We start from the raw sequence: 27,070 nt of genomic DNA, 5'->3' as shown, positions 1-27,070 counted from the left end.
CAGGTCGTTTTTGAAACTCTCCTTTACACTATGGAGACTTCACAGGCTTTTTGGCTAATTTAGTGACCAATCTTACTGTCCTTTTCCTTACCTGTTCACTATATTTCTAATCTACTTGTCTCAGGCATCCTTTTGGCCTTTAAGAATCTCTGTTTCTGGGGTGCCTGGGTGGCTCAGTCATTAAGCATCTGCCTTCGGCTCAGGTCATGGTCCCAGGGTCCTGGGATCGAGCCCCACATCGGGCTCCCTGCTCGGCGGGAAGCCTGCTTCTCCCTCTCCCATTCCCCCTGCTTGTGTTCCCTCTCTCGCTGTATCTCTCTGTCAAATAAATAAAACCTTTAAAAAAAAAAAAAAAGAATCTCTGTTTCTTTCTTTTCCTTTTTTAATGTGTGGGCCTCTGTCCATGGAATGTTCCGGATTCTCGGGTCCTGACTTCTCTCATCTTCATTTGACTTGTTACCATCTGTATCAATGCTACCGTAACAAAGTACCAAAAATTGGTTGGCTTAAAATAGCAGAGATTTACTGTCTCAAGTTCTAGAGGCTAGAAGTCTGACATCAAGGTGCCAACAGCAGGGTTCTGTTCCCTCTGAGCTCTAGGAAAGGGTCCTTCCTTGCCTCTCCCTAGCTTCTGGTGGTGGCTGGCAGTCCTTGGTGTTCTTGGCTTGTAGACCCATCACTCCAGCCACATCCCATCTTGTCCCTGTGCGTCTTCACACGTCCTGTCTCTGCATGTACCTGCCTTTTGACCAAATTTCCTCTCTTCATAAGGACACCAGTCATATTACATGAGGACCTACCTTAATGACCTCATTTTAACTTAATTATCTCTCTGAAGACCCTCTTTCCAATGAAGGTCACATTCGGAGGTACTGGGGCTTAGGGCTTCCACATATCTTTTGTGGGGAACACAGTTCAGCCCATAACATCATCCTTGTGGCCGCTGCCTCATTGCCCTTGGCCGGGTCCATCGGTCATGGCCACCTCCCATGCACGGACGGACGTCCAGTCTCCTTCCCGCTCATCCTTACATGCTGAATGTCCCATCTCTTCTTGAGAGCCTTCCCCTGCCAGAGTGCAGGGACTTGAGCAGCAGGTGTTTGGAAGTCTCACCTAGAGGGTTTCTCCTAGGGGGCAAGGAGGCAGGCATGGTGGCAAGTGCCATCAGTCGGGTCTTGTGCGTCGTAGTCCTCACATGCACGAGGAGGCTGGGACAGAGCCGCTGTCTCCAACGTGCTGATCCTTTGTCCAGCCCAATCCCTGTCCTCCCTGGCCTCCTTGGACAGTCTGGGTTCCCCGAGAACATTTGCAGGCATCTTCGTTTGTAGGGTTTCTTTTGACTTGTTCTTCGGGCTTTTTGCCGAGTTCGTTCTGTTTAGATTAGACCCATGGGTTCCGCTGTGTCTCCAGCCATCTGGGGGCTCTGCCTGCTCCTTCATGTATCAGAAGGTGGCTCTTGGCTTTCTGGCTGGCCCAACAAGGAGAAGGCACCCCCCGCCATCATCCCAGGAATTTTTGCTTAACCCCCAAAAGAAAGGCTTGGGTTTTATGTTGGCCAAGAATTCACGAATACATTTTAGAAGATTCTCTGTCTCTCCCGTGCCCTTTGAACATGTGTGTCTTGGTGGAATAGACTGATTATATAAGCTGCCTTTTCTTGTCATGCCCTAATGTCATGGAGCTCTAGTCAGTCCCCTCAAGGGATTGACAGCCCCGAGGAGGGAAGATTCTTACACAGTTAGCCGTAGGTCACAGGTCAAACACGGACCAACTGATAGGAACAATGAACTGGCAACACAGGGAGGACAGGTATGAATTCTGCTCTGAGGGCTCCGTAGAGACCAGGAGGAGGTGATAGTGAACCCCCACTCTGGTGAGGCTCTTCTCCACCTAGCCTGTGGAAGAGGCACACAGCCCCCTACCAGCCCACAACTCTCAAGGTTGAAAGCCAGGCTGAAAGCATTGTAAACCACAGCCCTTCGCTTACCAATTATCTTTCTTCCACCAATGAGGGTTGCGCTGACATAAAAGCAAGCCTAGGTGATGTCATTGTGGCCTACCGGCTCTTTCAGTGTGATATTTTATGTCCAGTGGCTTCAGGAAGGTTTGTGTAAAGGCAGGTAATTGCCCTCCGGACCACAGCCCCCACCACAGGACAGGGAGGTCTTTCGTACACGGAAGCACCCCAAACATCACTCTGCGCTGAGGCATGCCCTTAAATACATCTAGGCCTTCTTGATTCGGTCCTAATCACTACCACTGCCTTGGGAACGAAGTTTCTAGGTCATCCCCCTGTGCCTTCTGGAAAAGCAGTACTTCCTTCTCTTTTGCCCGAAAGTTAAAGGGCTCGTGCTCGAGGACAAACATGAGCGTGTTTCCGTCTGTTTGCTCGGGAGCGGGGGTGCCTTAGCCACGGCACTGGTGAATTGGTGGTGGGGGGGGGTCCTCCGCATCCAGCTGTCTCTGATTTTGCAGTTCAGGGTGCATGGGTTTCATTAGGCGATCGCTGGCTTCTCTCTCTCCGAACCTTGTTTATTGTGATCCTTCCCTGGGCCAAACATAAATAAGTAACAAGGGCTTCGGGGCTCACCCGGCTTGGTTTCCACGTCAAGGGTCCTGTCATCTGCTTAACTGTGTGCGTGTTCACTTCCCTCCTGCCACTCTATAAACACTCGGGCACCCTGTCATGTTTGGGCGCCGAAAGGAAAATCACTTTTGTTAATGAAACTTTTCAAACCAACCCAAGCCCAGGTAGAAATATCACATGTTTTTTGTTTTTCCCCAGCAGTGACACACTCTGAGCCAAGCTCAGAAGTCTTTTCACAAGGATATCTATACTCGGAGTGTGTTGTCCTGTTTTCAGACTTCTGCTTTTGACTCGTTCTCCTGGGGCGTCGTGAGTCTAGCAGATTTCCACCCTGTAGAAACTCTGGTGGGGTAAGACCTAGAAAGAACTCTCAATTTTAGCAACTGGCAGCATCTGGCGTGTCTAGTGAAATCAGCGGCACATACAGCCTCTCTCTTCTTATTGATGATTTTCTTCTGCTAGAACGGCGCCCTCCAGATGGTGTCCCCGTAACGTAGCTACAGGTGGTAACACAGACCCTCGTGGGCGATGAGGAAGACAGTTCTGGCCGCAAAGCTGGCAGGCTTAGTAGGGTTTAGACGGGAGGCAGGAGGGCTGTGAATTCCAGGGCAGAGAACCCGGGGCAGGGTGCGAGCCAATGTGGTGACAGAGCACGGTGTGAAGGCAGAGGCCAGCCAGACCTGCAGAATCTCGGATCCTCCAGTGACCTCATGACACCCCCCGTCAAAACGAGGCCGGTTTTTAGGAATACGCTTTTACAAAAGCTCTCTTAGCTCCCAGGCCCACCCACCTTGTGCTTTCCGCAGTGTCCAAGCATTACCAAGCAACGCGCGTTCCAGGGGGAGTATTGGCAGCCCCGGGGCTCCCCAGCAGCCCCTCGGCAGATGGGCCAGTCAGTTACTGACAACGAGGCCACACTCCCTGGCTCCCCACAGCCTACCTAAGAATTTCAGCGTTGGGTCCACTTTCTGAGCCCTGTGGTTCATTCGTGAATAGGCAGTTTCTGTGTTTGGTTGGCATGGTTTTTCCTTGGCCTTGCAGCCTCTGCTCTTAGGAGCATGCCCATCCCCCAGGTGCTTCTACCTACAGCAACGGGAATGCAGAGGGCAGGGAGGAGACAGTGAGGCCTAAAGCTGGAAAGTGGCTGGGGAGACTGGCACTGTGGGCTCCCCAGGGAAGGAGTTGGGATGCTCTGCTGCAGGCAGCCTGGGGCTGGGGGGAAGGCTGAACGGTTTTGAGCAGACCTTGACATTTTAGGATGATCGATCCGGTTGGAGGTGTGACTGGACGGATTGCAGTTCTCAGTGGTTTGATTCTCGTCAGGGCGCAAGCATTTATTTAGTGTCTGCTGCATGCGGGACGGGCTGCTGACCAGCCGAGCCCGTCCGTCAAGGCTCTGCGCTTGAGGTGCACACGGGCCGGGTTCTGGACGGCCGCACTGCCTGCTGGGGCATAAGAGATGACCCTGGGGTCTGGGTTAGTGCAGTACAAAATCAGCAGGCAGGTTCATCTAAGGGGAGTTGAGCCAGACAGAGCCCTAGAAGGTATCCACGTCTACCAAAACTTGCCCGAGGCCCCCATGGAGTTAGTCAGGCGGACATGGCGGGGCTTGGGGCTCCTGAGGTTGAGCCCCTGCTCCTTATGGGATTGATTATAGGCTGCAGCTCTGGGCTCACAGAACGTGAAAGAGATGCAGGAGGGAGACTGAATTGTCAGGACAGAACGTCTCCCTGATCCTTTTGTACCATCATTCGTTCGTGTCACAAGCACAGTCAGAATCATTTCTGGTTTTTTAGTTATTTTTGATGGTCCTGTCGTTTGAGTTATAGGACTGTCAATAGACACCTAAGATTTGTTGTTAAAAATCAAAACCAAAACCACCCCTTTTTCAGCTTCCATTTGGCTGCCGTTGTCAGTCCAAGACAAATCCACTTGGTGATGGATGACCAGAAATGGCCACACAGGGTGAGTGGAGAGTCAGACTGCAATCTGGGCCTCTTGGCTTTGTGTCCAGCTGTCTGGTCCTGGGCCCGGGACCAGTGTGTGTCTCCAAGAACCCAGGAAGAGGAGGCCTCAGGCCCTCGGAGTACCTTCTTTGACTTGGCATTGCAAAGCCTGGAACGGTGACCTTGCTCTCAGCTCACTCCTGGGCCAGCTCTCATGCTGATCCCAAGGCTCCCCACAGGAGCACTCTGTCCTTCTCAGCACCCAAGCCAGGGAGAATCCTGGGTCCAGAAGTAACCTAGACATCATCTGGCCCCAACCGCTTATTTAACAGATGAAACCCAACAATAACCAGATGAAGGGTGATGCAATTACAAATTCTAGAAGGATTAGGGAGAGGCCCATGTGGCTAGATTTGAACTGCAGGCATCAGGATGCCCTCCTGTGAAATACAGAGCTGTGTCGGATCAATGGGCTGAGAAGCGGTGACACCCCAATAGCAGTGGGTACGCCTAACACCCAGATTCTAGTTTCTAAATACCATTTTCTGCTAAAGGGAATCAGGGCTGGGGTTTGGAAAGCACCAGAGGAGACGGGAGCATCCTGTTTTGCCAGGAAGTAAGGAAGTATGCCAAACAGGTAGGGATATGTCAAAGGAACACAGGAGCCCCCTTGATGGGACTCCCACTGGCCAAATTGGGGATGACCTGAGTGGCAAAAGACATAATGATAATAATAATTATAACACTTTGAATAAAGAGAGAATCCATGAGTCCATAGGGATACTTAAATGGGGCAGGGAGACCCCCCTTCTGTACAGAAGAATGCCAAGTAACAAATGTAGGAGGAATGGTAGTTTTACAAAAATCACTGCTTTGTAACCATCAGCGTACTAACTGAGCCAGGCGAGGATCAACAATGGCTGCTGAAACCACTGGGTGAAATCATGTAGGAACGCAAGATATTCACCAGTCTCAGAATATCACTCCACAGATTGCTTAGGAATCACAAAGAGTAAAATGCACCTTTCCAAAAGGACGGGTCCGACGGACACTACCTTCAACAAGAGAGCAGACTTGGCCTTCTCAGTAGTGGAATTACCTGACAGCAGGTGCCCTCTGCTGACGTTCAGTTGAGAGGACTCCTCATTGTCTGAGATGTTTGCCAAAAATGCTTACCTTGAATCTGAACACAAGGGGAAACAACTGAGTAAATTCAGATTATGGGGTATTCTATGAGACAGCGGACTTGAAAAATTGCTATGCCAATGTGGAAAAAGACCTAAGAAGCCATGAGGACTCTTCTAGATTAAAGAAAAGCAGGGGGACATGACAACGAATGCAATGTGTGATTCTTGATGGGATCCCGGATCAGGACACAAAATAGTTATAAAAGACACTTCTGGGATAACTGAGACTATGTGAACGTGGACCGTGGATTTGATAATACTGTATTGATTTCATTTCTTGAAAATGATCCATATATAGTGGTCACGTAGGAAAATATTCTTGTTCTGTAGAGATATATGCTGAAGTATTTAGGAGTGAAGTGCCATGATGGCTATAATTTACTTGGAAATGATTCAGCAAAAAATGAAAAATGTGGGGCACCCGGGTGGTGCAGCCGGTTAAGCATCCGACTCTTGGTTTCGGCTCAGGTCATGATCTCATGGGTCGTAGGATCGAGCCCCACGTTGGGCTCTGTGCTCAGAGTGGAGTCTGCTTGGGACTCTCTCTCTCTCTCCCCTTCTCCCTCTAAAATAAATAAATAAATATTTTTTAAAAAATGAAAATTATGTGTGGAAGGAAAGGAGAGAAAGCAAATGTGGCATCGGATTAACAATGGAATCTAGGTGAAGGGCATTTCATGCATATTCACTATCCAAGTTCAGCTCTCCTGCAGGTCTGAAATTTTTCAAAATAAAAAAGTGTTGGGGGAAACAGTAATGACAAGAGAAACAGCAATAGAGTGACTTACTTGGCTTTTTAAAAAAAAATCAGCTGAAGTTAAAACTCCATTCTCTTGATCCCAAATCCAGCAGACCATCACCTGTCCCTCTTCATCCAGGTGAATGGAGAGACAAGACAGAGACTTTCATCCCCTGGGTCAAAGATCAGAGCTTTGAGAGGGTCTTCCCAATCCTGGCAGCCTCGCTAAGGAGATAAAGACCAGACACACATCGCCATCTAATGGCCACATAAGGAAGTGTGTCTGGTTCTGCCAATTTTGAAAGCAAACTTACCCCACGTTACTGGTCATTCCCGCCATTGGCTTGGTTGTTACATTTTCCTGTTTGCCAAGCACTGATTTTTTGTTTCTCTAATTTTCTCATATGGATTTCCAGTTGCTTTGGAGAAACAAGCCAAAAAGCTGATTTCCTCCCCCCGGAAACTGAATCAAGCCCCAAATCCTTTGATAATCCAGAAAAAAAGAGAAAAACCTTGCTCATGTGTATTTAACCACCACACCCCAGCAAGCGGTTGGCCCTTCTGACTCCCTCTTGTGGAAATAAACAAAGGCCAGCCAAATGAGAAAAGCAAAGACGATTTATTCTGAATTTGCTGTAGCAAGGGAGTCAGCTACCTTCACTTGTGTTTTGGCAGAGAAGTGGGAAAGCTTTCTCGTGGGAGAAAGGGAAAGCCTCAGGTGTGCCCCCACTGGAGGCTATCGATGGGGAAGCTGGAGGCAGCTCACGAGATGGGGGCTGTCCTGTGTGATTGGTTGGGGGAGCACTTTGGCTTTCTCTGGTTGATTTTTTTTTTTTAAGATTTTATTTATTTGACAGAGAGAGATAGCGAGAGAGGGAACACAAGCAGGGGGAGTGGGATAGGGGGAAGCAGGCTTCCTGCTGAGGAGGGAGCCCGATGCGGGGCTCGATCCCAGGACCCTGGGATTGTGACCCGAGCCGAAGGCAGACGCTTAACGACTGAGCAACCCAGGCGCCCCTCTCTGGTTGATTTAAGTGGGATGTGGGGACAAAGTCTGGGGAGGCTGTCCATGATTAATCAAGTCCTGGCCATTTGGGGCTGTTTGTTACAGAAGTTACTGGATTGATGGTAGCATGGCAATGTGGTTCCCCACAAGTCTGGCAGGCTGGCTCCCCGCGCTGGTTATTGTAGAGAAGGGGGTTAGTTTCCCAGGCAGTTTGACAGGTGATGGGTCAAAGTTCTGTTTTTTTATATGCGGCCTGGCCATTGTATATTCGGTCTTTCTCACTCCGGAAGCAGCCCGTCCACAAAGCACCCAGTGTGGGGCCCGCTGTGTTGCAGGGGAGAGACCCAGGTTTGGTCTTCAGCCTCCTTCTCCAGTCTGGGGAGGCCCCTCCAAGTGTGGCTGGCCTCCTCTATACAGAGCAGGTGCCATTCCTGCTGATTCCGGCCCTGGAAGTGGCAACACTCAGCCCCGCACCCCCGCGGGCTCCCCCTAGGGGCTGCAGAGCGGGGTGGGGTCTTGCAGAGATCACCCGTGAGATACAGACGCAGTGCCAGCCACAGCTGGCCAAGGTCCTGACGCCCTGGGACTCCAGCTGAGATGGACAGACAGACTCACGGTCACATAAATCATTGCTCTATTCCAAGCTGACATTGGCACCCCGGGCTCCCCGAGGGTGCTTTTCCCCTTTCTCCAAACCCAGGCTCTTCGTGTGAAATGGTCCCACCTCAAGTTGCCCTGGGTGGATCTGGACTGGCTCATAGACATCTCCTGCCAGATCACAGAGCTGGACCTTTCTGCCAACTGCCTGGCTTCCCTCCCCTCCGTCATCCCCTGGGGACTCATCAACCTCCGGAAGCTGAACCTCTCCAAGAACCACCTGGGGGAGCTGCCTGGTGTGCAGTCATCAGATGAAATCATCTGCTCCAGGTGGGCACCCGCCCCACGCAGGCCCCTTGGGGTGTGCACAGGGACCTCTGTACTCAGCGCCTGCCCCACCCCCACCCCCACAGTCCTCCTCCTGCTACGTACTCCTTGATCGGAGTTTGTGGTTTTGAAAACCAATTCTCCGTAAAAGGAGAGAAATTCTGCCTGTCCTTACACAGTTCTGAGGAATACGGTGCCCCCCTCCTTCCGAGGGGAACGCAGACAAGTCTGGGGGGGGGGGAGCGGTTTGTCTGGCCCACCTTACACTGCGCATGGTGGCCATGCAGTCTGCTCGCCCGAGATGTCTGGTGTTGGTCCTGCAGACAGAAATCTGAGAAGGCTGAACGCTTCCTGGCTGGGGGGAAACAGTGAGGCCCAGGGGCACCCATTTTTATTTGACCTCCCAGGGAAAGTGGGAAGGGCCTCAGAGAAAGAGTTGCCCCTAAAGCGCTCCAGCAGCAGGTGGATGGCGTGGGCAGCTCCTGGTCTCCCTTTTCAGGGGGCCTTGGGAAGAGGCCTGAGCCTTCCCCCCGAGGCTGCCTGGGAAGGGCGGGACCTTATCTCCACTGATGGGCAGTGATCCTCACTCTATAAGGATCTATAAGCCGATTTCAAAAGCTAAGGCTTCCCCTAGAGTGAAGTAAGAGAGAATGTCCCACAGCACATAGGGGCAGAAGTAAGCCATGGGGAAGAAGGCGCCACACAAACATTTCAAGAACAAGTGTCTTCTGAGTGGGGGTCCTTAGCCAGGGCCAGACTCGGGGGTCCAGCTGGCTCGAAGCACGGCCCTAGGGCCTTCCAGCAGTTTCTGGGACACCAGCTGACTTTGCTATCATACATTGAGAAAGGTTTACATCCCTATGGGTCAGTGAGACCTGGGCCCACCAAAGAGACATGTGATTTTCTTCGTCTACACGGGACATGGTAATAGTTAATGCGATGAATAGAAGTCCTACCGCAACGTTTTCAACGCACGCTCTTCAGCATTGCGTGAGGGGAAAAGAGTATTACGCCCACAGAGAAACATGTAACAGAGATGCTTTTCCTCTTTCTTCTGATGCCTTGACTGCCTCCCTCCCCAACCGCAGGCTCCTCGAGATTGACATTTCCAGCAATAAACTGCCCCACCTCCCACCGGGATTCCTGCACCTCTCAAAACTTCAAAAATTGACAGCTTCCAAAAATTACTTAGAAAAATTGTTTGAAGAAGAAGGTGGTATGTTGTATCATCGACACCCTGACCTAATTTGTCATTTTGTTCTTGACCGCAGTCTTTTTACCAATTTAATATTTTCTTTTTCCCTAGCCACTAACTGGATTGGTTTGCGGAAGCTACAGGAGCTCGATATTTCTGACAATAAATTGACAGAACTCCCTGCACTTTTCCTTCATTGCTTCAAGTCGCTCAATTCTCTGAATGTCTCCAAAAATAACCTGAAGGTGTTTCCAGATGCCTGGGCCTGCCCTTTGGTGAGTATTTTCCTGGAAATCATGAAAGGCCAGTCAACCCGACATCTCACGTGAACCAGAACACTGCTCAGGGCTCTGTCTCGCTTCCTCCCCTTGGTGACCGGGCTGAGTAGCAGCATTTCTGTTCTCCTGTTACCACCGAGCGGTGTCACTCAGCATCCGGCCACTGAGTGTCTCAGATGACTCACCTGAAAGCCAGCCCCCTCCGCAACTGCCCCGCCCCGGCTCCGGGCTTGAGATTCGTGCCATAACACCCATAGAACTTTCCACAGTTACAGCTTGCTCATCTGGCATGGGGGAGTTCTGCCCAAAAGGAGGACATGGTTCCTTTCAACTAGCTGTGAAATAAGAACAAAGAAAAGAAGAAGAAATAATCCGCGTCCACCGCACTGCCAATTAAATGGTGTTTTTGTTTCTGGGGAAGTTTGCTTGTTAAAAGAGATGGACTAGCATAAAGAATGTTTATGTTTTATTGCTGTTGGTTTCAAACCAAGAAATTCTCCATCGCTAGTGTTCGCGTTCTGGTTTAAACATATGTGTGTGGGAAACCAGCTCGTCTCTAGAGCTTGGTCCGGCGTGATGCTGTTATTTCCAAGGACAATGGGCCAGATGTTCTGGAATGAAGGGATAGGAGCATGAGCCACCTTTGTGTCCCTCAGGAAACCATTCCCGTCCCTTCCTTGGAGCAAGGACAGCAACACGGGACAATGACAGTTTATAGCCTCTTAGCCAAGTTGTATTTATAACAGAGCCTTATTGTCGCGTTCTGATTTTCCACATCAGATTTGGAAATGGTCTTTCTCATAAGCTTAATGCACTTAAGAAGCTAATCGATATCTCCTTCTCTTTCTCGTCAAACTCCTAGAAATGTTGTAAAGCATCCAAAAATGCCCTGGAATCTCTACCAGACAAGATGGCTGTCTTTTGGAAAAACCACCTGAGGGATGTGGATTTCTCAGAAAATGCTCTCAAGGAAGTTCCCCTGGGGCTTTTCCAGCTTGATGTAAGTCTGATCGCCCTCTCTTTCTCATTTTTGGCTTCTGTGAGGGAATCAGTCCACACTGCAGTACAATCTGTAGGCTTCTCCTGAACTTCTGAGATGAAAAAAAAAAAAGTTCAATTGTCAAAAATGTGCGTATTTATGAGCAAAGATTGGGAGGAAGTGAGCAACATGAAAGCACAGCCCAGCAGCCCTCTGTCTGGCCTTCTCTGGCCTCTGTCCTTCCGGGCCCCTGCCCCCCCCCCCCGCCCCCCCGGCCAAGGCCTACCACTGTGCAAAGCCGAGGGAGCACTGCAGGGTGGGCCTTCCTGCCCGTCTCCCTCCCCAGAGGTGGCAGAACTGGAATTCCTGGGGGTCAGAAGCTTCTTTGGATGTGAACTCAAGAAAGTACCTTTTGCCAGAGCGCCATGTCCCCCTGCCCCAACCCATCCACCTGGGGCTGCTTTATCTTAGCTGGTTTGCCCACCTGTCTCTGTTTTCCCCACTCAAATGGGAGCCCCGTAAGGCAGAGCAGAGCTCATATGCATCTCTTGGCACCCGGGGCCAGCCCCAGCTTGGGGCCTGACCAGTGTTGGCTGAAGGCACCAGGGCAGCCCCGGGCAGGGCCCGGGCCTCGCCACCCAGTCCTGCCAGGCCAGCCACCTGGGCCCCCACAGGGTCTCGTGCCGGGAGAAGTACAGCTTCCCCCCATGTTCAGGGACCCCTAAAGGGCCAGGAAGGTACCTTCTATCTGTGTGTTCTCAGGGAGGAGGGCCACCAAGTCTCAGGCCCCGGGGCCTGCACACTTTGATGGGGGCCCTGGTCGGTGAGGGCGTAGGTCACTGCTCCCCTCAGGGGCACCCCTGGCTTATTAGCTTAGTCCCCTGATCTGAGTCGGTATCCTCATTTCTCCCCGGCAGCATGCCGACTGGGTTCTCTGGTTCCCACCAAGGCCAGAAGCAGCAGATCAGGAGGGAAAGAACTTTGTCCAGGACCTTACCACTCAGCCCTGTGGGAATTCATGTTTGCTCACAGTCTCCCCCTCCGGATGGGGGTCCTGGGAGGCCCTGCACAACCCTGGGGTCCTGGGGCTTGGTGCATGCACGGCCCTACGAGGCATTCGGTGACATGCTGGTTGTGATGGTGGGGGCGGCCTGGACCCTCTTTGACAAGGGAGGAGGCGAGGGCATGGAGTAGGGAGTATAAAGCGGGGCAGCCCGTTTGCACTCCTGAGCCTTGCCCACCGAGGACAGGAGAGTCCCTGTCCCTAGTGAAGGCTTTGAGAAAGGTTACAACATTCCGCCTGTACTCCCACTGAAGTAAAACATGTTACAAGTCCAAGGGCGGAGCTTGTCACCCGCAGTTTCTGGTGGGCAGACAGAGGGCCGATGGCCAGGGGGCCAGCAGGGGGCACCGGGCCAGCAGAGGGGGCCTGGCTGGGGCGGGTGACCCTCCGTGTCCCCGCCACCCTGCCCCTGCACGGGGCATCCCCCGAGGAGGTCACGGGAGGCAGGGGCGCCCCGCCGCCGTGTGATACCTTGGCCTCCAGGACCCTCAGCACCGGCCGCTGCTCCCCGGGCAGGCCCGTGAGTCATTGTCGCTCTTCAGAAGGCCCAACGCTGAGACGTACTTGGACTCCTTTCGTTCTGGAATGACTGCCTCCCATTGATCTGGAGGGAAGGACCGTGTTCAGACCGTCCTGTTGGCTGCGTTGGGTGTAATTTCATGAGTTCTAAGAGGCTGTTGAGCCCAACACTATTGGAATCTTGGCGAAGGTGAATCGGTTATCATCATTTTGCTGCATTTTGTCAGGGAGCTGACCCTTCTCCTCAGTCTGTCCTCCCTGTGGTGTTTGATGGTGTCTCTGCATCTCTCTCTCTTTCTCTCCAGGCCCTCATGTTCCTAAGGTTACAGGGAAACCAGCTCATGGCCCTGCCGCCTCAAGAGAAGTGGACCTGCAGACAGCTCAAAACCCTGGATCTTTCCAGAAACCAATTTGGCAAGTAAGCATGGGGGCTCTTTACCCTGGCAAGTTCTAAAACGCATGTGTAACCACATTCCAGCAGCCCCTGGGGCTGGTGGCTCTGTTGGTTTATTAGGGCTGCAGTAACAAAGCATCACAGGCTGGGGGGCTTACACAAGACACGTCTATCCCCCCCCACGCTTCTGGACGGGGTGAGTCTGAGGCTTCTCCCGAGGGCTCTCCCCGGGGCTTGCATAGAACCCCCTCTTCCCTGTGTCTCACATGATCTTCCCTCTGTGCATACCTGTGTCTGAATCTCTTAGAAGGACACCAGTCAGATTGGATTAGAGTCCACTCATAGGACCTCATTTTAACTTGTTTACCTCTTTAAAGACCTTACCTCCAATTACAGTCACATTCGGAGGTCCTGGGGGTTAGGACTTCAAAACATAGGGGCGCCTGGGTGGCTCAGTTAGTTAAGCGTCTGCCTTGGGCTCAGGTCACAATCCCAGCATCCTGGGATCGAGCCCCACATCTGGCTCCCTGCTCAGCAGGGAGTCTGCTTCTCCCTCTCCCACTCCCCCAGCTTGTGTGCTCTCTCTCTCTCTCTGTCAAATAAATAAATAAAAACATCTTAAAAAAAAAAAAAAAAGGACTTCGAAACATAAATTGGAAGGTGGGGGGCACAATTCACCCATAACAGCATCCTCCCATTTCTAAATTTTAAAGGCTCCTGGAGGATCTTCTCACGCCTAACCTGTCATTCTTTTCCAAAGTTTTGGCCAGCCACTCACCAAATGCACATCCATTGAATAAAAATCACTCCCAAAGACTTCTAATAAAAGATGAAAATGTGGGGCTGAGCACAGCTGGCCCCTGGGGTCCTGGAGACCAGCCTCCCTATTTCACTTGCTGAAGCCCACCCACTTCTTAGCAGGACTTGATCCCCGAAAGAGAATCCCCCCACCCCAGTGAGAGTGTGTGATATGGAACAGCTGCTGGAATGGGCCATCTTGCCAGGCACAGAAATGCTCACACCTGCCTGAAATGGAAAAGCTCAAGAATCGAAATCACCATTGGTCATGCTGAGCTTAAGCAGTGTGGGTGCTTACCTAGTAGCTGCAGGGGGCCCCAACACCCTGCTGATGGAATGTTCTCCCTTATCTCCGCATGGCTCGGCATTATAGTGTCACAGCAAAAATTGTCATGCTCTCCTCAAAATCTGATTTTTTTTTTTTTGCCCCTGCAGAAATGAAGACGGACTGAAAACAAAGCGTATTTCCTTTTTCACCACCAGAGGGCGCCAGCGTCCTGGGACCGAGACAGGTGTGTGAGTCCCTGGGGGCAGATGAGACCGCCGGGCGGGCAGTTCCCTGCTCCACCACCGGGGGACGCCCTTACACGGGGCTTTCCCCGAGAAACCTGGGCGCGCACTGTGCCCCTTGCTCATCAGGCAGGTGTGGACTGCAGGTATCCCGAAACCCTCTTTCCTGCTTGCCATCCAATGAGACTGGTAGCTATGGTGTGGATGGTTCTGCCGTGAGTGAGCACCGCCCTAGAGATGGTACACCTGTTAGCGCCTTTCTGTAAGGCTTACGGAATGGGGTATGGCTTGGGGTTCCCCACTTTGCAGGTGAGGAAGCTGAGGCTCCCACGGGGTTGCAGTCAGCTCAGGCTCCCATAACAAAGCACCACAGCCTGGGCGGCTGAGAGAATAGAAATGTATGCTCTCACAGTTCTGGAGGCTGGAAGTCTGAGGTCAGGCTCCTTGTGAGGGTCTTCTTGCTGTTTTCTCAGAGAGAGAGAGACGGACAGACAGAGCAAGCTCTCTGGTATCTCTTCTTATAAGGGCACTAATCCCCCCTCATGGGGACCCTACCTTCATGACCTCATCTAAACCTGATTACCTCCCAAAGGCTCCAACTCCAAATATCATCACGTTGGGGGCTAGGGCTTTGACGTATAAGGGGGGGCGGGCACAATTCAGTCCACAGCACAGGGACTGACTGACTGACTTGCCCAGGTCACGTGGCTGCTCGGCGACAGAACCAGGTTTCAGCCCAGCACTGAGGGACCCCAGCCCCGAGGTTGGGAAGGGTAGCACCGTGAGGTCTTCATGGCCACAATATATAGCGTCTGACGAAGACCACATGGGAGCATAGCCCCACTGCCCTGGCCAGCCTGAGATTCTGTTTTCGCCCAAACTCATCAGAAACAGAACTGTTCCTAGAGTGTTCTTACTGGGTCTACAACCAAGCCAGCTCAGCAGACAGCATTCCAGGAAAACAAGTTCTTCTCATTCATCATTTTCCGGGAGGTATGGGGGTAAGGTGTGGACCTGTCCCTTGAGCTCCTCAGCCAGCCCTCTTTTTTAACCTGAAAGCAAAGATTTCTAAAGCCAGCTATGCTCCCACAAATATCCCTCAGGATGCTGTCCCGGAGAACAGGAACCAATATTTAGGTCATTCTCAATGTAACATAACTTTCTTCTTTGGCTCAGTTTATGTTGGCAGGTGCTCTTTTAGTACAGATGGTGTAAGATGGGGACGAGAAATGCCAGAGGCCAGGACACATTTGCAGGAGATGACCTAAATAGTCTGTCCATCTGTTACACTTCTTAATGAACTGGTATGTGTATATACACACATACGTATGCATCAGTCATGTGTGAGTGTGTGTGTTCACATGTGATTTAAAAAGTAACATGTCATCAGTGGAACAGACCTAAGTAAATAATAGGAATTTAGCATATGACAAGGTGGCATTTCAATTTAGTGGGGGAAACATGTTCTGTTGTTTTAATAAATACTGTGTTATACCTGCCTGTCCAGTTGGAAGGGGAAAATCACAACACTGGATTCCCTACCTTACATCTACTACAAAAATTTCCATGTGGATTTCAGATTTTTAAACATTAAAGAAAAAGAAAACTATAAACATTTAAGAGAATATAGGTAAAATTTGTGGATGGAGAAGTCCTTTAAAAACTAGGTGGGAAATCCAGAAGTCACTAGAAAAAGACCAAAACCTTGGGCTTTGTAAAAATTGAAAAGCTTTGTTCAGTAAAAAGCATCATAAACCAAGTCATAATGCAAACAGACTGAGAAGAAATATTTTCAACGCAAATCATTGCGACATAAATTGGCTTAACTCCCTAATATACAAAGGCTGCTTACAAATTAATTTTTTTTTAAAGATTTTATTTATTTATTTGAGACAGAGAGAATGAGAGAGACAGAGAGCACATGAGAGGGGGGAGGGTCAGAGGGAGAAGCAGACTCCCCGCCGAGCAGGGAGCCCGATGCGGGACTCGATCCAGGGACTCCAGGATCATGACCTGAGCCGAAGGCAGTCGCTTAACCAACTGAGCCACCCAGGCGCCCTACAAATTAATTTTTTGAAAAGGATAACTCAGTTGGAAAAAAAAATAGGGGAGGGCAAAGGATATAAACAGTTTGCAGAAAAGGAAGTCCAAATGGCCCAGAAACAAATGAGAAGGCCCCGAACCACACTAATGGGGCTGCACAATGAGGAATTTCATAACTCATCCTTTTTGAAATGCGGGGCCTTTAGGACTTTGGAAATTGAGTCCAGACATGGGGATTTCACTTGGAAGGAAGGACAAACACTTTCTTCTCATTGATGCCAAAACGGTATAATACCCTTGAAAAGTGTAGCTGGGATAGACCTCGGTCAGGCTTCTATTGCTGTGGGTTGAGCCTCGTCCATTTGAGTGGATTAGAAATGTGTCTCCAGTTTAGAAATGCAGAAGGGCATGAGGAGGTAGGGCCCAACACTCAGTGGGACCAGACACTCCCTGTGGAGCCATCAGAGTACAAGGCCAAAGGCATGCCACGAAAAACACAACAGGAGCGTGTACTAATGTTCTGGAAAACGGTTTTGCTGGTGGCCCGCAGGAGCCCGGCTGGAGAGCGAGGTGAGGAGGCCACACCCCTTGGAAGTTTCCCTGGCAGAGGTGGACGGTGGCTTTGGCACATGACAAAGGCCTCTTGAGTTTGCTAATTTCGTCCCGAATGTTGAGGCCCACCCCTGGATGAAAAGAAGGAGACCCGGTTGAAAATTCTTCCGGGGGGGGGGGCGGGGGAGGGGAGGTTATTCTCTGGGGGCTGTTGATCCTCCAGTAAGGAATTATCTATAAAAGCTAACTTGTTTGCAGATGGATAGTAAAATTCCAAGGAGATTTATGTACATTCAAGTAGTCCTATTTGTGCGGCGGCCTCGTCCAAAAATAATTTGGACAGCCGTTTTTACGGTAAAACTCAGACCAGCAGAGTCATAAATAACTCTAGGCATAATTACAGTTCATAAATACCTGGCGCTGTGCTCTCCCAGACCCGCTTCTGCACGGGGCCAGGAGCTCTGTGACAGGTGCTGCTTCTGTTCCCCGTGGTAGTTCCTTATTCCGTCCGCCCGTTACTTAGGCTTCATAAACACCGAGGTACGACTTGAAAATCAGAAGGCACAGAGGCCAGGTGTTCTGAATGTGTTCTCAGGGAAGAAAGTGAGCCTTTCTTTCTTCCCGTGCATGTTCTTTCAGTGTGTGCCGGGGCAGGCTAAAGTGAATCATTCTTTTTCACTGGGGGGGGAAAAAAGTCCTTTTGAGCATTTTCCTCACGTTCAAAGCCGTCTTTAAAAGTCTATTGCACCTTCATTACACTGAAGGAGGTACTGCCCTGAGTCCTCTTCCCATGGGGACCCGCTAGGCTGGTTTTCCGGGCTCCGATTTCGGGATTCCGTTATCGTCTCTCCCAGAACATTCTCTGATCCTAGGTTACCCCATTACCATCGATACCGCGGGCGACACGTGTGGAGAAGAGCCAGAGCAAAGGGAGAAAGTTGTGATCAAGGGCAGGAAAGTCACTTCAGCCCAACAAGAGAATCCTGGCTTCTCTATCTCGCTGGGCTGGCAGAGGGCCAGAGGAGAGGGCTTTGGGGCCATCTTTTATCTTGAGTTCTGGGAGCTGGAGCTGAAAGGGACCCTTGCAGGCGTGGAGTCCTGCCCCCTCCCACCCCCCCACCACTCCCTGCCTTACCAGGGAGGATAAGGCACTTCGAAGATTGTGCTGAAACCTAAGCCTCTGATCCCCATCAGTGCGCGAGTCCAAGCTCCCAACCCCAGTCGCTCTCAGCTCCCACACTCCGGTGCCCGAGGAAGGAACACATACAACATGATCTTAATGGGAATCTCATAATTAGCCTCATTAACTAAGTCGCTTAAATACCAGAGAGTTGGCTGGCTTTCAGAGGGTGGCATCTCAGGCAGCCTGAAAACCGAGCCCATTGTATTATTTGTTAATAGACTGGCTTTCTTTTAATTGAAGAAGGCAGGTCCCCAGTAAACAGAATTTTTGAGCAGTGGCAAATGGTGTGGAATGAATATCCAGCCTCCTAGTAATTCCCTTCCCCAGAGACGACGGTGGAATTTGATGCGTCTGTAGTAATCATTATGTTTGTGTCTAACATACATGTCCGTGCCTGGGCGCCTGTGTGTTCACATGCCTGGAACAGCATGTAACATGCACACATACGTGTGATGTGTGTGCATGTCTATAACACCATGTACCTGTGTGCATGTGTGGCCTAAACACAAAGAGCATCGCAGAGCATCTATGTGCGTTACGGCGCATGTACGTGAAACATACACACATAAATGCACGGGGTGTGTGTTTGCTCACATGCCCGCACACCCACGTTTTCAGTTCACCAATAGCTCTTTTTTTTTTTTTTTTTAAGATTTTATTTATTTGACAAAGAGAGACACAGGAAGAGAGGGAACACAAGCAGGGGGAGTGGGAGAGGGAGAAGCAGTCTCCCCGCAGAGCAGGGAGCCCGATGCAGGACTCGATCCCAGGACTCTGGGATCATGACCTGAGCTGAAGGCAGTCGCTTAACCAACTGAGCCACCCAGGTGCCCCCCACCAGTAGCTCTTGAGTATCACTTCATACCCGCACATGTAGACCTGCCCCATGCTTTGCAATAATTGTATATTCTCTCGTTACTCATCAGCCACCTCCCGGTAGGCTGTCTTCTGTTTTGGCTGTTACAAACAGTGTGCCATGGAGTGTCCTGCCCTCACATCCTTGCCACACACGTGCACGGATGTCTGTAGGGCCATCCCCTAGAATTAGAATCCCTCGGTCAGGAAGATGAGCACCTTATTCGGGGCGACTTGCCAAAATGCCCTCTGGAGGTTGCGCCCGCAGGTCCACCCGGCTGACCTGCATGCTGGGATGGTCCAGAATCATCTGCAAACATCCAGTCTGCTTTGCCATTTCTTCGCAGCAGGGGTGCTGGAATTTCCGGCCTTCCTAAGTGAGTCTTTGGAAGTCCTTTGTCTGAATGACAATCACCTGGATGCCGTCCCTCCCTCGGTTTGCCTCCTGAAGAGTTTATCGGAGCTCTACCTGGGAAAGTGAGTACCCAGCCAGCGCAGGGAGGCAGAGTGTCCTCTGTAACCCATCTGAGGACCCAGACACTGCTGGGGAAGGGGGTTGGGGGAAGAAGCCATCTATGTACCGGGAGGCAGCAGGGGGACTTGCAGAACAGGGCTTAGTCAAAGAGGTGGGCGAGGGGAAGGCAGGGGCCGTGAGAACTGCTCAGTCGGTCATCCTTCCATTTACTGAAAACCTGCCACCAGGCGCCGCGGAGGGGGTGCAGCGTGCGAAACAATGAAAATATCAAATAATTCCATTGCGTTGCCTTTTTGAGAAGAGACACTGATAATCTTTATGGCATCGTAATAAATAGAAGAGCTGAGGACGTTGAGGAAGGAAATCTAGTTCTAAGCCACAGGGATCTGCAGAAGACAGAGCTGGCTTTCTAGCGAGAAAGGCTCTGGAGTTATTGTCTAAATGGAACGCTCAAAAGCAAAGCCCGAAATGTTGGGGTTGGGTGCAGGACCCAGAGGCTGCCAGGCTGCGAGGTTGCTGCGTGTGTGGGTGTGGGGGGGTGTGTGCGTGTGTCCTCCCACGGTGTCCTCCCATGGTGTACATGTGCCCTCAGCAATCCTGGCCTCCGAGAGCTCCCTCCTGAGCTGGGGCAGCTGAGCAATCTCTGGCAGTTGGACATTGAAGACCTGAACATCAGCAACGTGCCCACAGAGATCAAAAAAGAAGGTAGGGCTTCTGAGGCACTCCCCCCTCCCCTGGGGAAAGAGGACTCAAGTCCGGTCATTAAGGACCTGGGCTGGAAGCAGCTTGGGCTCCCGTGGCTGGGTACCACTGTATTGCAATTAACCATACGATAAAACTATCTATGATTCTCTGGGCAGGAAGGATATTGTCTTTAGGCCCTTGACTTTTGGACTTCACTTTTGGGGTATTTATGACCGCAACATCCCCCCCCTCCATCCGACCCAATCGCCTTCTCCACTTCCCCCCATTAGAACACACAGAAAGTGTTCCTTCAAGACAGGATTTTTGTTTCCCAAGAGCTGTGAGCATGTTCTCGCCCGCATGTCAGCAGCATCTACCTTCCCCGCTCTGTGATTTTGCGTAGGCCCCAAAGCAATGTTGTCTTACCTGCGCGCTCAGCTGCGGAAAGCAGAGAAGTGCAAGCTGATGAAGATGATCATCGTGGGTCCTCCGCGCCAGGGCAAGTCCACCCTCCTGGAGATCTTACAGACGGGGAGGGCCCCCCAGGTGGTGCACAGCGAGGCCACCATCAGGACCACCAAGTGGGAGCTCCAGAGGCCAGCTGGCTCGAGAGCCAAGGTCAAGGATGGTCGGCGTGCAGAGTCCCCCCAGGGGTGGGAGGGAGCTTCCCCGGGCCCCTTCTTTCTCCTCTCCAGAGAGCCTGGGATTTTCACAGCCTGCTGTCTGAGGCCCAGAATATTTACAAGGGCCTCTCCTGCCAAGGGCAGTGAATAATTTCTTAATAATTTCTTAACATGACCTAGTGGTTGTTCTGTTATAGTTAAGTTGAGGCTTCGGGCCAGTGGTTCTTAATCTTGGCTGTCCATTAGATTTCTCTGATGAACTTCTAAAGACAGCAGTGGCCAGGCCTTTCCACTCCTGGCCCTAAGGATGGCATTTCAAATGGTCCGGAGTAGCTGCCCCCCAGAGCTGAGAGCAAACTGCTACTCTAGGCAGTGAGACACAGCAGCACCTGCCCCTGATGGGGAGGCTGAGAGAGCACTCCTGGAATGAATGCGCTGGCCTCCCTGACACCTGCTTTCACCCCAAGTTCTGAAAAGTCGAGTTCTTGAGCCCCTACTTAAAACGAATCCTTTGGCAACTCTTAATCATCTTGTATTCTGTTCAGTATGAGACGAAGGAAAATGAACATTGTCTTGCCCTGGAATCAGAGGAAAGGGCCTGCAGAAGAGTTGGAGGGATAGGCCCTTAGCTGTTTCTCCCAGCTCAGGGAAGGAACGCTCAGGGAAGAGGCTGCACGATGTCCCCCTACGGCCCCCAGCACAGGGCCAACTAGAGACCGGTTTCCTTGCAAAGTCTTTTACAAAAAATCACTTTCCAAGTTGGGCATTCCAGTTTGGGTCATGAGGCATTTAAGCTGTATATTTTAACAGACTCGGAAACTGGTCCTGTACAGAGCAGAGTCCCGCCTTAGAGTGAGTTCTGAATGAGTCCAGGACAGTCAAATACCTAATACCGGCAGAACCACCACCACCCCAGAACACCCCAGGAGTGAATCTCACTAACTCGTGTCCAGGAGCTCTCTAAAGTCACCCAGAATCTCTGGATTCTCTCCTGGTTTTTTGTTTTGTTTTTTAAAGCAGTTACTCAGTATCACTTTCTTCCAGCTGGTCTTTAGCAAACGATGGTCCGAGCTCTGAGGGGTGAATTGCTGTTTCCATCTTTCTTGTCCTTTGGCCCCCACTTCCTTTTGGCCAGCATTCTAATTTCCCCTCCTTTGTCGAAGGACAACCACCACCTGATCTCTCGAACGCGGAGCCCCATCCCTGCCCGTGTGTCTGGGCCCTCAGCCAGTTTAGAATGGCTGTCCATTTTCACTCCCTTGCAAAAGCAGGTCAGCACGCCTCATCTCGGCAGCCAACGTGCAACATCTCAGAAACAATCCTTTGCTGCAGAAAGCTGCAGTCTTGGCTGCTCGGGCCAGACTCTTAGCTCATAGGACCATGGAGAAACCACCGTTTACACAGCCTTTCCCCGCAAACAGCTAATCTTTTGTGTTGATTCCCACGTCGGGGCGGCTTCCCATCATCCTTGGTGGGCGCCGCCCTCCAGCCTACACAAGTGCGGAGGCCCGTCTCCTGGGCCGCGGCCTCCCACGGATGGAGGTTAAGCCTTGGCATGAGCTCTGGCGTCAGCCCCGGGGCCCCCTCCAGCGGGAGGTCTAACCGTCTGCAGCAGAGGCAGGGCCGTGTCCCCAATGTTCTGCAGACACAGGTGGACGCAAACACCCCAGCCCCCCGGGAGCCCGCCGTCCAGGGCCCGGCCCCCTGCTCTGTGAGCAGTAGATAGAAGCTTCCAGAAGTCCCACCTCCGCACTGCTGGGCCCCTTTCCCTCTCTTGGGTTCCTTGATTCCCGAGACCAACGGCAGGACGGGCCAAGCTCTTCCGCTGCAACCGTGGTCCCTAAATGCCTCCTGTCGTTGCCCCTGTTGCTCAAGCAGGTGGAGTCTGTGGAATTCACCGTCTGGGACATCGGCGGCCCCGCGAGCATGGCCACCGTCAACCAGTGCTTCTTCACAGACAAGGCCCTGTATGTGGTGGTCTGGAACCTGGCGCTGGGGGAGGAGGCTGTGGCCAACCTCCAGTTCTGGCTGCTCAACATCGAGGTGAGGAGACGCCAGCCCTGCAGCTCCCAGGCCTCAGAGCATCACGGGGGATGGGGGGCGCCTCTTCTCTGAAGCATCCCCCTTTACTGAGGAAAAACAAGGGAAACAGTCAGGGAGGAACACTGGGCATCTTGGCGGGCGTCCAGAGGACCCCCGAAGCATAGGTCACCGTGGAGCGCTTAAAACCCTCCTCGGCCAGATGGTTGTCTGAGCTCTCCTAATTTCCTTGTACCTTAAATTTAAGAGCCAGCCCCTCCCCCCACAACTCTTGGGCCCAAGAGGAAGACAGAGCTCCCCTCTCACAAGTAAAGATGATAAGAGGCTGGATGCAGGCCAGGTCACAGGTAGCTGATGCACTGGCTGAAGGGATGGGAAATCCAGCCCTTCTGGGGTGCCTCCCGGAACCCCTCTATGCACAACATGCCCTCGGGGTTTCCTGGGAGCCGCTTCCCAGTCCCTTCTTGGAGTGAAGGGAGCCGATGCTCAGCTGTGGGGCTCTCTCCGGCAGGCCAAGGCCCCAAACTCGGTGGTGCTGGTGGTCGGAACGCACCTGGACTTAATCGAAACCAAATTCCGAGTGGAGAGAATCGCAACATTGCGCGCCTACGTGCTGGCACTCTGCCGCTCGCCCTCTGGGTCCCGGGCCACCGGCTTCCCGGACATCAGCTTCAAACACTTGCAGTGAGTGTCCTGCTCTCTGGTACCTGGTGCCCCGCTGGGGCTGAGGCTCCGGCTACCTCGCTTGTCCGTCTGCCCGGGGACGCTGGGGTCTGCCTGCAGGGGGCTGCTGAGCCAGAGGACTGGCAGGGCAGAGCCTGGACACACCCTCTCCGGGTGTGTGGGTCCCCTCCTCCCCTGTGGCCAGTGCTGAGCATGCACGGCCCCCTTGGGACCAGGAGATGGAAACTCGTGTACTCCCTGTCACATTTGCTGATCTCCGACCAATCACAGACCCCCGGCATGGTCCTGGTCCTCACACTGGGTCTGAGTGGTCCGGGCCAGTGGCAGCAGGACCGGGGCCCTGGGCTTGTTGCTTCTCTCACCTCCTGTCCTGGGACTCACGACAGCCCCGTGGGTTGTGCCCACTTCACAGATGATGGAAGGAGCTCAGCAAGTTAAGTAAGGCTTCTCTCTTAGGAATCAAGCATGGGTTGCTACACTGTGCTGGGGGCTCTTGGGTTCCCCCCCTCTGGGTGGAGTGCCACAGACCTCGGTGCAGGGATCAGCCTGGGGACACTTCTGCCTGCCTCAGAATGCAGGATCTGGCTGATCCTGATGCAGAATTTCAGGAATTCTTCATGTGCCCTTGAGAACACCCCTGAGGCCTGTAACAACAGGGGCACTGGCTCTGGGCCAGACCTGGGTCCAACCCGAGTCTGCTCCTTTCCAGCTTGTGTCCTTGGGGGTCACCTTGCACCTTCGGGCCTCACATGCCTCCTCTGTAAAATGGGCGCGCTCAGGACACATACTGCATTGCTCCCCGCACAGAGCTCTGCACCACGTGAGACCTTAATACATGTCTCTGCGTTCACCTTTCACGGGTTCTTTTAACTTGCCAGCATTAGGGACAAAACCTGGGACACAGAGATGCTACAGCGCTCGTCAGAGAGAAGCGGTGTGATGAGTGATCACGTTCTGTTTTGCACTCACAGCGAGCTCTCCTGTAAGAGTCTGGAAGGTCAGGAGGGGCTGCGGCAGCTGATTTTCCACGTCACGTGCAACATGAAGGACGTGGGCAGCACCATCGGCTGTCAGAGACTTGCGGGGAGGCTGGTGCGTACCTCAGGCTCCGGCTGCAACCAGGGGGGCCCGCTCTCTTTCCGCCAGGAGTCCCAACACATATGCCGTGTGCTCAGGCTCAGTGGTCCCCACGTGAGCAGTTTGGGGACCGGGCCGGGGGGAGGCCGGGGATGGGGCGGGGGTGAGAGGAGACGCTCACGTACTCAGGCCTCCGGGGAGTGGGGGACAGCAGGCAGGGCTGGGTGGGTGGGGCGTGCCTCGCCACCTGTGGGGGCCCAGCCAGCCCACCTGTCCCCCCAGATCCCCAGGAGCTACCTGAGCCTCCAGGAGGCCGTGCTGACCGAGCAGCAGCGCCGCAGCCTGAACGACGACGTGCAGTACCTGACAGACAGGCAGCTGGGGCAGCTGGTGGAGCAGATGGCCAACAACGACATCAAAGACTACGAGGACCTGCAGTCCGGTGAGTGGGCAGCCCGGGAGGGCGGGACGAGGGCCCCCGGGAAGGGGGGGTGAGTCCCATTTCTCACCGCTCTGCGCCTGTCTGCAAATGACCGTCAGAGCACTCTGGGTGGTTGTGATGTGGGGGGGGGGGGTCACAGATTCAATGAGTAGGCACATTTGCAGAGATGGGGTCCACGAATGCTGGAGATGGGCGGACTGGAGCCCCCTGGCTGGCCGTCAGGTCAGCGCATTGGCAAGAGTTACAGGGTGCTGCTAGGGAACCCGGGACTGGGCAGCAGAGCCGTCAAAAGGGCCCTGGGTGCTGGGAGCATTGCTTGCTTCCTAAGAAGAACATGGGACTAGGTCACCCCAGAGTCCCTGTCACCCTTTGTCTGATGCTGCTTCGTCCTCCCCTTCCCTGGGCAGCCATCAGCTTCCTCATAGAAACCGGTACCCTGCTGCACTTCCCGGACACCAGCCACGGCCTGAGGAACCTCTACTTCCTTGACCCCATTTGGTTGTCCGAATGTCTGCAGAGGATCTTCAACATCAAGGGCTCGCGGTCAGTGGCCAAGAATGGGGTGATCCGGGCAGAGGACCTCAGGATGCTGCTGGTGGGGACGGGCTTCACGCAGCAGACGGAGGAGCAGTATTTCCAGTTCCTGGCCAAGTTTGAGATCGCCCTGCCTGTGGCCAACGACAGGTGAGGCCACGGCCGGGCTGGGCTGCTCACGCTGCATGCAGGAGGAAGGAGGGGAGACCAGGGTCACTGGTGGCTTGCAAGAGCTCCAGGCCCGGGCCGTGGGGATGGCCTGCCTGCCTGGGCTGGCGGCTCCTTCCTGTGCCATGGGTATCTCTTTTCGGGGGGTTCAAAGAAACGCAGTCACTGAAAAAAAAATGCAGGAAAACATGCAAGAAGGGCATTAGAAATATCTTGGGGGGGTGGGGTTCATGTTTTAGAGGGTGGATGGCTTGGTTATTTGGTAAATGCAAATGGGGTAAGTGACAAGGATGCACATGCTAATTACACGGCCTGGCTTCAGAATGAGGCGGGGGGGGGGGGGGCAGGGGTTGGGGAGGGGGTGCACGTGGGTCCGATGCAGCTGGGCATGTAAGACCTCTGTGCCCTAATTCCAGTTTCAGCCGCTTCCTGGGTCTGATGCTGATGTTGCCCACGAGGCAGTAGCCAGGACCCCAAATCCGCAGACCTTTTCCACGCACCTACCATAGACTGTGTCACCACCCGCCCCCAGTCCTAGAGCTCTGGGACATGCCCACTGGAGACTTCTGGGAAGCTGGCCCGGACCCTGTATGGCCAGCCCAGAGACTCCACGTGCATAGACTGGGATCCAGACCTGGGCCACTGTGCCAGAGGCACCACCCAGATTTCTGCTAGATCTTGTAATTATGGGAGAGGGCTTCTTGTCACTCCAGCCCCCTGGGAGCCATGAGTGAGTCCTAAAAGGAGAAACCCCAAAGAGGGATTGAAAGTCCGCATGATCCCTCATACCATGACCTAGGGGTATCCTTGACTTTGGTCCATGGAAAGTGAGGCAGCCTCTGAGTTGACCGCATTGCCAAAATGGGACAATTTTCCAGTTATTTTATTGACAGGGTAGAGGAATGAGGGGTTACCAGCACTCAGTAAAAACAAGCCGGTTATAATACACACATGTATGACCAGTTGAACCATGAAATCAGCCAGGTCACGGCCGGGTCTTCTGGGAGGCTTATAGTACAGCGGGTGAGACCACAGAGCCAGAATGCCTGAGTATGAATCCCAGCTGCCTTTCTTGTCTCATCTGTACAATGGGAACAATACTGTTACTGACTAGTATTATAATTATTGTGAGGATTAAATCAGATAATACATGTAAAGTATGAAAAGTGTCTCTTGCACTTAAAAGCTCCAAAGATGGGGCACCTGGATGGCTCAGTCGGTTAAGCGTCTGACTCTTGATTGCAGCTCAGGTCATGATGTCAGGGTCTTGAGATCAAGCCCCACTTCGGGCTTCTCGCTCAGCACAGGGTCTGCTTGAGATTCTCTCTCTCCCTCTCCCTCTGCCCATCCCCCTGCTTGTGCACCCACACGTGCACACTTGTTCTCTCTCTCTGAAATAAATCTTAAAAAAAAAAAAAGCCCCAAAGATATCAGGTGTTATCAGCATTATTATTATTACTCTTCCTTTGTGTTAAGTACTCAAAGTCATTCACATCTGGTTCCATACGATGTCGCGAATGTCGGGGCATTTTCCATTTCAGCACGGGCATAATGGTTCCTTTGTGCCCTGGGCAAGTTCCATCTC

The 27,070-nt window shown here is 52.5% G+C and overlaps 1 protein-coding gene across 6 annotated transcripts in view; it reads left to right on the top strand.

The window, feature by feature from the left end:
• LRRK1 (leucine rich repeat kinase 1) overlaps positions 1 to 27,070 on the top strand; it is a 121,706-nt gene that overhangs the window by 64,533 nt on the left and 30,103 nt on the right. For 4 of the 6 annotated variants that reach the window (XM_035024001.1, XM_035024003.1, XM_035024000.1 and 1 more), the window contains 14 exons: positions 8,166 to 8,392; positions 9,478 to 9,605; positions 9,696 to 9,859; positions 10,725 to 10,862; positions 12,729 to 12,841; positions 14,051 to 14,127; positions 19,106 to 19,235; positions 19,826 to 19,938; positions 20,321 to 20,535; positions 22,419 to 22,583; positions 23,092 to 23,264; positions 24,236 to 24,356; positions 24,624 to 24,783; positions 25,191 to 25,467. In XM_035024001.1, coding sequence (XP_034879892.1) covers positions 8,166 to 8,392; positions 9,478 to 9,605; positions 9,696 to 9,859; positions 10,725 to 10,862; positions 12,729 to 12,841; positions 14,051 to 14,127; positions 19,106 to 19,235; positions 19,826 to 19,938; positions 20,321 to 20,535; positions 22,419 to 22,583; positions 23,092 to 23,264; positions 24,236 to 24,356; positions 24,624 to 24,783; positions 25,191 to 25,467 — 2,201 coding nt within the window. Of the gene's footprint in view, positions 1 to 4,479; positions 4,553 to 8,165; positions 8,393 to 9,477; positions 9,606 to 9,695; positions 9,860 to 10,724; positions 10,863 to 12,728; positions 12,842 to 14,050; positions 14,128 to 19,105; positions 19,236 to 19,825; positions 19,939 to 20,320; positions 20,536 to 22,418; positions 22,584 to 23,091; positions 23,265 to 24,235; positions 24,357 to 24,623; positions 24,784 to 25,190; positions 25,468 to 27,070 lie in introns of all 6 variants that reach the window. The other 2 variants (XM_035024005.1, XM_035024004.1) reach the window with 2 other exon arrangements.

Source organism: Mirounga leonina, unplaced genomic scaffold (genome assembly GCF_011800145.1).
Source record: "Mirounga leonina isolate KUSES-001 unplaced genomic scaffold, KU_Mleo_1.0 Mir_178, whole genome shotgun sequence".
Lineage (NCBI taxonomy): Eukaryota > Metazoa > Chordata > Mammalia > Carnivora > Phocidae > Mirounga > Mirounga leonina.
This window is presented reverse-complemented; position numbering and strand designations above follow the sequence as displayed.